The 8703-nt window shown below is 41.3% G+C and overlaps 1 protein-coding gene across 1 annotated transcript in view; it reads right to left on the reverse strand.

Moving 5' to 3' along the window:
* LOC123987112 (dihydropyridine-sensitive L-type skeletal muscle calcium channel subunit alpha-1-like) overlaps positions 1-7738 on the reverse strand; it is a 70760-nt gene extending 63022 nt beyond the window's left edge. Inside the window, exons 1-2 of the mRNA XM_046075725.1 lie at positions 7697-7738; positions 7426-7565 (exon numbers count right to left, since the gene is read on the reverse strand). Of these exons, the coding sequence (XP_045931681.1) occupies positions 7426-7565; positions 7697-7738 (182 nt within the window). The remainder of the gene's footprint in view (positions 1-7425; positions 7566-7696) is intronic.
* Positions 7739-8703: the final 965 nt, after the last annotated feature.

Raw genomic sequence — 8703 nt, forward strand, 5'->3', positions numbered from 1 at the left:
GGGCTGCTTCGTTAAAGGTCACTTTCTATTGCCAGCAGGTGGCGCTATGACTGTGGGTGAATGTCAGCATGTACATGTGTTCAGGGCGGGACTCTCATCCTACATGTACAGTTTGGTCCAGATGTGAGCATGTACACTGAAGTTACAACAACTTCCTGTTTCATGGCGAATCATCGACGCCACGTATCACGCCCATTGACGAAAACGCGCAAATAGCACAACTTTTCATCGTCAATGCCTTTAGAAGGCACAGCACAAATTTGAGGTCGGTCGGACTAAATCCCTAGGAGGAGTTCGTTAAAGTACGAAGTGTGTAAATCATCCAAAATTTGACGTAAAATTCAAAATGGCCGACTTCCTGTTGGGTTTAGGCTATGGCTACAAGAGACTTTTTTGTGCGTCTGGACAAGATACACGTACCACAGAAAATTCGTGCACGTAGGTGAAACATGCGGCGGGGGCTGCTTCGTTAAAGGTCACTTTCTATTGCCAGCAGGTGGCGCTATGACTGTGGGTGAATGTCAGCATGTATATGTGTTCAGGGCGGGACTCTCATCCTAGATGTACAGTTTGGTCCAGATGTGAGCATGTACACTGAAGTTACAACAACTTCCTGTTTCATGGCGAATCATCGACGCCACGTATCACGCCCATTGACGAAAACGCGCAAATAGCACAACTTTTCATCGTCAATGCCTTTAGAAGGCACAGCAGAAATTTGACGTCGATCCGACTAAATCCCTAGGAGGAGTTCGTTAAAGTACGAAGTGTGTAAATCATCCAAAAATGGCCATAAAATTCAAAATGGCCGACTTCCTGTTGACTTTAGGCTATGGGTTCTTGAGGCTTTTTTGTGCGTCTTGATACGATACATGTCCCCAGAAAATTTCGTAGATGTAGGTTGAACGTGAACGAGGGGCTAATTTTTTCCAATTTTCTAGGTGGCGCTAGCGAGTCATTTTGCAACGCCCATGTGCGAAACTGTGCAAATTTTGGTGAGTTTTCGAGTATGTTTAGGCCATGTCAGTTGAGCCTACTTTGCAGAAAAAAGAAAAAAAAAAAATAATCCGAGTAAATTCAATAGGGACCTCAAACGGTCGTGCTCGGGCCCTAAAAATATAATCCGAGCAAATTCAATAGGGACCTCGCACGGTCGTGCTCGGGCCCTAAAAAAAATATATAATCCGAGCAAATTCAATAGGGACCTCACACGGTCGTGCTCGGGCCCTAAAAATATATAATCCGAGCAAATTCAATAGGTACCTCACACGGTCGTGCTCGGGCCCTAATAACAGAACAACACCACCCTGAAATCCAAGGTCGTGACACCTCACTGGATGTCTCGCCAGAGGTCGCTGATGTTAGCGGAGTCCCACCAGAGGCCGACAAAGGTGAGACCACTTCAGGTGTCTAGGCAGAGGTCGAGGCTGAAGGCTAGGGCTCTCTGGAGGCAGAGCTGGAACGATGACCGGCGCCAAGCAGCTGTACAAGGAACCAGAGACAGAGCTGCTGGGCTGAGGATTGGCGACAGGGCAGCAGGACCCATGGACTGGACAGCAGAGCTGTAAACCATTGACTTGACACATGGAGAAGGAGTCAGCTAGACCTCCGACAGAGCCTTTGGCGCTGGTGTCAGTTGGAGCACTGACAAGGGACCAGGACCAGGCGTTGGTCGGACCGGCGACTGGAACCGGGGGGCAGACCACCGATTGGACTATGGACTGGACAGCAGGGCTGAGGACTGGCGACCGGACAGCAGGGCTAGAGACCATGGACTGGACCCGAGGAGCTGGGATCGGCAGGACCACGGTCTGGACTCAGGGAGCAGGAGTCGGCTGGACCACCAACGGAGCTGATGGTTATTGGTCCACCAATAGGGACACAAGGACATTTATGACAACCACATGCTGCACTACAAGGATTCCCTCTCTGCAGCAAAAAGCAAATACTACACTCATCTGATATCATCTGATGAAGGGAACACTAGGGCCCACCTGCCAGCTTGACCCTCTCCCTACCCATCTAGTTAAAATCTGCCTACCCTCCCTCTCCTCTCTTATAACTAACATCATCCACTCCTGTCTTATTTCTGCTCATGTCCCCTCCTCTCTCAAATCTGCTGCTATTACCCCTGTACTAAAGAAACCTGGTGCAAATCCCAACGACCTAAATAATTTCAGACCAATCTCCAACCTGCATTTATCTCAAAAATCTTAGAAAAACTGTTGCTGCGCAGGTCCATAATAATCTCATCAACAACCTCTATGAACAGTTTCAATCTGGTTTTCGGCCTCTCCACAGCACAGAAACAGCCCTAATCAAGGTCACCAATGACCTACTGATGGCTGCTGATTCAAGTCTTCTTACCATACTCATCCTTCTTGATTTAACTGCTGCCTTTGATACCATCTCTCACAATATCCTCCTGGACCATCTAGCCTCCATTGGTATCATCAACAAGTCACTGAACTGGTTCACATCACACCTGTCTGTCCAGACAATACACAAGGATATATGTAACTAAATACAACAGAAAAGAGGAAGAAATTATCCACTAACAAAACCTAAACAATAACACAGAGGCAATGGGTAAAACAGAAAGGACAATAAACAAAATAGCAGAACAACACCACACTGAAATCCAAGGTCGTGACAACTTGTACAGAGCTGAGCATGAGCCTCTGCAACCACTCAAGCCCTGCTGGCACAGTGCGAGTGGCTGCACAGCTTTCCAAAGGTAAACAGTATTTTACTTTAATTATTGCTGAGCAGGTTTGCAGGAAAAAGCATGAAGAGCCTGCTGTCTCCTGCTCTTCAAAATTTGGGTTTAACCTGAGAGATGGAGGATAAAATCCTGGTTCCATCATGCTCCCTATATATTCAAAAGTGTGTTGTTTTGGGGTTGTATCCAGGGCAAAAATCATTTTTCAGCCAGTGAGCACTGACAGAGCTCCAGCTTCAGTTTATGTTACTGTAAAACTCCTTTGGTAAACATCAGGTTTTGTTTGGGGGCATGTATGTTTGTTGGAGGGCAGGATCTGTCCCAGTGGCCTACCACTGTGACCACCAGCATGAGGACATTTTAGGGAGAACCTGTCGAAACATTTATGGGTAAGTACAGTTATGATTGAATCGTCTTACTGCTACTCATTATATTACAGTTTTTACAACTGCTTACACGTTTTCAAAACTATGTCTCCTTTTTCAAAACTCTACACACAATTCCCAAAGCTGCTCACACAAAATGCAAAATGCCTCATATGTCCTTCAAAATTCCATAAACACATCCCAAAATGAAGCACTTGCATCAGATGGCAAATACTTTTTGCAAAATAGATATATTTTTGGATATACTATTTACACACTGTTGTTCTAATTCTAAAGCTCTTTTGTCTTTCATAGACTTATGTGTACATTTCCATACAATGTTCTAGAGTGAAAGTAATCTGCTGAGAGGTGCTGAAAAGTACACTGTAAACATCAATGCAATGTTGAAAAACATTGAAAACATTACTGTTGTAACAGTAGCAAAGTGTTGTATAAATCAGCATACAAGAAAAGGAAACCATAAACATACATAAACCAAAAGTATACTTTTTACTTTTATTGTGAACCAATAATACTTATTTTAAAATACTGTACTGCTGAAATAACCATTAGATTGTTACATACCTGTTCTAATTTCTGAAGGTTCAAATTATGGATGCCACTGTAAAGCGACAACCTAGTTGGGCTGGACTCTCAGTCCAACTTCTCTCATTGTCAACCTGTAGTTGATCACATGATCAATAAGTGTGGCACTGGTCGTTGCCCTCTTGGCAGCGCATCTTCGCATGTCACTCCCAGATAACCAAAAATGGGCAGAGGCGGGTCGTGGGTGAAGCTGAAGTGATGTGTTGCTGAAACCACTCCCGCCTAGCTCAACGTGCCCGAGCTAGATCACTCTAAGGAGCTAAAGCTTTTAGCTACTCTGCGTTAGCAGAGGTAGCTTCTAAACCCCCAGTGCTGTATGGTGGAGGATGGAACCTGTGGCCATGTTGTTAGCAGTTTATGGTTTTTACAAGGCAACAGTCAAGGTAAGATACCTAAAAAATATTAAAATAACTAACTTATCTGTTAATGACATTACAATACAATGGCTTTTTAATATAGAAATTTGAATGCTTTTTAATATAGAAATTTGGAAATGTTATTTTGCAACACAATTTTGTTGAGACCAACATTAACAGTTAACTTACATGTCAAACGAACAATCTGAAGCAAATCAATTAACCCTTTTTCATAAGTATAATGTTAGTTACGAGTCATTTATTTGGATGTCAACTGATTATATGTTACTTGACTTAAGTTAGCTTGTAAAACAATAGTCATGGCTTTTATCACGTTAATTATACCCCACACCACTATTTTGAGTAACGTTGCTGCTGTCGGCAGGGCTGTCCGTGATTATTGTCTGGAATAAGACACTTGAGAGAGAAAGGTAATGTTACTTTTTATATTTGTCATAAGATGTTTATTTATTATGACAAATGATCGGTTCTTGTTGAGGTTCTGTTGTCTCCACGTCTGCTACACACAGCTTAAACTGTAAGTAATATTACTAGTCTTGGCTACGGGACATTTGACAGCAGATATTAAATTGTCAGCCATAGAAGGACAACACAAAAACATTTAAAGACTGTCTCCTATGTTCCATTTTCTCCCACGAATGTGACATAATAGTGCTGTCAACATTAAAACACTGATGCCTCAGTGTTTTAATATTTAGAATATTAGAAATTAAAAAATATATATTAGAAATTTTCCTCCCAGAGTCACACTGTGGATCAGATGGTGCCTGGTGCCAGAGAGCTGCAGAGACCTGGGAAGCCTCCTCCATGTGCTGTTACATGGAAAGGCGTTCTCTCCCTCTCTTTACTTTGAGTTTTAAATATTGCCCATATTTGTGTTATAGGGCACTCCCTGTCTTTCCTGCTTACTTAAAAACTAATACTACTACTACTTTCTACCTTATACTTTACAACAAATAAGGAGCCATACACCCAGTAACAGAGCCTGAAGTTTTTGAAGAGTGTCTTGCTTGCTGCTCTGCTATAAGTCACAGACTAATGTGTGCACATCCAAACCATCCTGTGGGTAAGTGCTTAAACAAAGAATGATCTGCACAGAGTTTAAAATTATGAATCCCACTAGGTAGTATTTATTGTGATGTTGCAAACTCTGAGCTCTCAGAGCTCATCGAATGCACTAAATAGGTGTATCTATACAATGGAAACCACACAAGACCTTCTCAGAGGTCGCAATAAATTACACGTCGTACAGGGCTTCAAAACTATTCAGTGTGCAGATAATTCTTTGTTTTTCACAACAGAGTAACTTCTCAGTGAATGTAACATTTGTCTCTTAAAGAAATGTCAAATAAAATAGTATATAACATCAACCTTTCATTTTTTACTTTCTACTAACATATGTAAAATGTTAGCCTATAAATAACATCTTAATATTTTCATTTACAGCTGTTAACTATAATATATTGTTGAGTTTAGATCACACCATTTACAATTAACATAGGAAACTGATGATGAATGAAGAATGTGATTTTATTTTATGTATAATTAGTCTGATAAATTTTATAACAAATTATTCCTAAACAAACACCAATATTAAAAGGTTACAACTGCAAAAGTAGTTTTGTATGGCTTGAATTAAAAACCCAGGATCATCATTTCATCATCATTTTACATCAGTAGTGTTCAGGTGGTGAGTAAAAATAAAAGGCTGAGCAAAGCAGGAGCTGAAGAGCTGGACCTGTTCTCTCCTGTAGAGTTGGACACAGCTAATCACATCTGGAGGGTTCTGCAATCAGCTCCTCTGGCACCTGTAAAGACAACAATTGGTAGACAGTTAAGCAGCTTCTTCCAAAGAGCCATAAAGCTACTGAACTCTGAGATCACCTCAGCATATTTACATATTATTTGGCGAATTCTAATTTCCCAAACAAAATTAGAAGCGGCTTTCACACACCTAATTTATCGCCCTAACTAACCTGGCTTTATTAAACTCAGGAGCATCACCCTAGTTATAGCCCAGCTCCATGTCTTCACCACAGGTGCAGAGTTCTGCATGCCTGCAGAGAATAGCTTGCACCTCGCGGGAGATAACACTTATATGCTGACAAAAAAGGTGGATGTAAATCTGTGCAGGTAGCCTACAAAATCTGTCCTGCCAAATAATACATTCACCTCTTAAGCTCCTTTTCAGACATGTCGCTGCGCATGGTGATCAAATGTGGTTATCACCTCAGAGTGTTTGCTGAATCTCAAGGAATGCTACTTCTACTAAGTGTAATAATAAATTATTAATGACTCTAAACATTCTTAAATATGTACTTCAAATCAATCATCCCCACTGATGAACCCCACAACAGAATAATAACGTTATATCATTTTTAAACAGTAACTTCGGCTCGGCTCTCTGCCTTTCAACCCTTCACGTCCCTCAGGTATAGCCACTTATCCTAATAGTATCTGACTAGTTTCTAAATGAACAGTGACTCTGTTACAGTACAAAGCCAAATCTAACATTGCCCGTTTGTAAAGTTTAACGTTAACATAACGTCAGCTAACGATAACTGAGAGCTGAGCCTTTACTTTCCAACTTCACACAGACGCCTTTTCTTCAAAGTATCATCACCAGAAAGTTTGGGCTTCTCTCTTCTTGCGGACATCCCTTAAATCTTTAAACACAGTGGTTAGAAGACACTTCCATTAACTTAGTATCGTTAGCACAGCTTCGGGCTGCTCTTATCTGGCTAAGAAGCATAATAAGCTAAACTAACTAGCTATGTACGCTGGCACCTGCTAATTATTGTGAACACATAAATTACTTACTAGAATTTTACTCACCAACTGGAGCACAGGCGTCTTTGATGGTCGCTCTCTACTGTTAACCGCACAGCCTGCCATTATTCGTCTGGTATTTGCATGAAGAAATGTCCAAAAGGCTCAAACAGGCAGAGCTACAAACCTCCGGGACTGACTGTGTTAGCTGAGCTAACAGATGGCAGTCATATGGCTAGGAGTGACATCAACACAAGCCACCTGTCAATCAAAGCGGTCATGCCCCTAATAATGCAGAACTTTAAGGCTTAATATAATATAAACAGGTGAGTTCAAAAAATTCACCCCCCTCACAGTTGTCATGAAGGGCAAAATTAGCAATATACACTAACCATCTTTTGAACCAGGCTGTTTTATTCTGCTGTAAAGTTGGGCATTTTAACATGGGGGTCAATGGAGACTCCCTTCTGCAGCCAGCCACAAGTAGCCACTTGATGAATTGCAGTTTTAGCTACTTCCTAGATGTCCTCACCGTTGAAACCGAAAGTTTGCTGCTTGGTTAGAACATTGTAGCTCATCAACTTACCCAACAGATACACACACAAAGTCCAAAATGTTCCAGCAGTTCCTTAAGTATGCATCTGCATGAAAGAGAAATCCATAGGCCACAATCTTCAGGAAACACTCAATAGAGAAGATGATGAGGAAGATGTACTCCAGGCTTTCCTGTAAAACAGCAGCAGGGGCTTAGTTGAATCTGTGTTACTTGTAAATTAACCTAAAGTACTTTATACTAGATTTAGTTTTTATTTATTGACAACATTGCAATATATTTATAAAAAATCAACATATGATACTTTGTCAGGGATAGAGTGATACAGTGCTCCAGTTTCTATCATTGTACCAGGTTTCTTTTTTAAAACACAGTGCTGCTGTCAGAGTGTCTATTCATGTCACATGACACCAATGGAATGCTTTAGGGACTCTCCCATTTCAGCAGAGGCATGCAGTCAGTGTGTGTTTTAAATACACCCCACGGGGACAGTCAAACTGATATGTGAGCCTAACATTGTCCTTTCATCCTTGTTCTTGGATAGAAAGGAATTAATTTTTTTTGTCCTGAACCAAGACTAAAAGACAATGAGAAGAAATCGTATATGTAAGAAAATATGTAGAGGGTTTAAAAAGAAATATCAGATGGGAAATAATACAGCCATGACAGGAAGTGAGTGCAACAAAGGTCCCAGACTCAAACACTGGTGATGCAATGACATGGTCAGCCTGTTAAATCGTGAGGACGGCCCAGTTATGGTAAGAAGATGTTTGACATAAATAAACAACTAGATCAACGCAATACACACGCCTGATCCTCAAAACAAAATCCAAATTAGTATGGAGTGTGATCTATGCTGGAAGCTAACAAGAGTTATGATTTCATTCGTGTTTGAAATACAGACAAGCTGAGTGCATCTCCCTCCCATGTTAGCAGGTCCAGAGCTTCTCACTACCAGCCACAGTTCAACAGACTCTTATCGTCCCTGTTCAAAGCAGCCGGCTGCACCATCTCCCGGACTCTGACCAGCATGTTAGCAGGTCCAGAGCTTCTCACTGCCAGTCAGGAGTTTACAGGCTATGTGTGCAATAGTATAATGTAAACAGAAAATATACATTATGAACAAGATGCACATATTGTGTTCCTTATGGCTGCACAATACAATAAGATACCTACATAATAAAAATACTAACAGCCGTTTTGTGGACTGCTATTACAGTATAGATTTAGGAATGAGAGGGTGCTTTAGTTTCTGAAATGTAAGTGAGCCAGAAAAGCTGCACCAATTGTGAGGACAACAAGTGACCTTGG

Source organism: Micropterus dolomieu, linkage group LG18 (genome assembly GCF_021292245.1).
Source record: "Micropterus dolomieu isolate WLL.071019.BEF.003 ecotype Adirondacks linkage group LG18, ASM2129224v1, whole genome shotgun sequence".
Classification (NCBI taxonomy): domain Eukaryota; kingdom Metazoa; phylum Chordata; class Actinopteri; order Centrarchiformes; family Centrarchidae; genus Micropterus; species Micropterus dolomieu.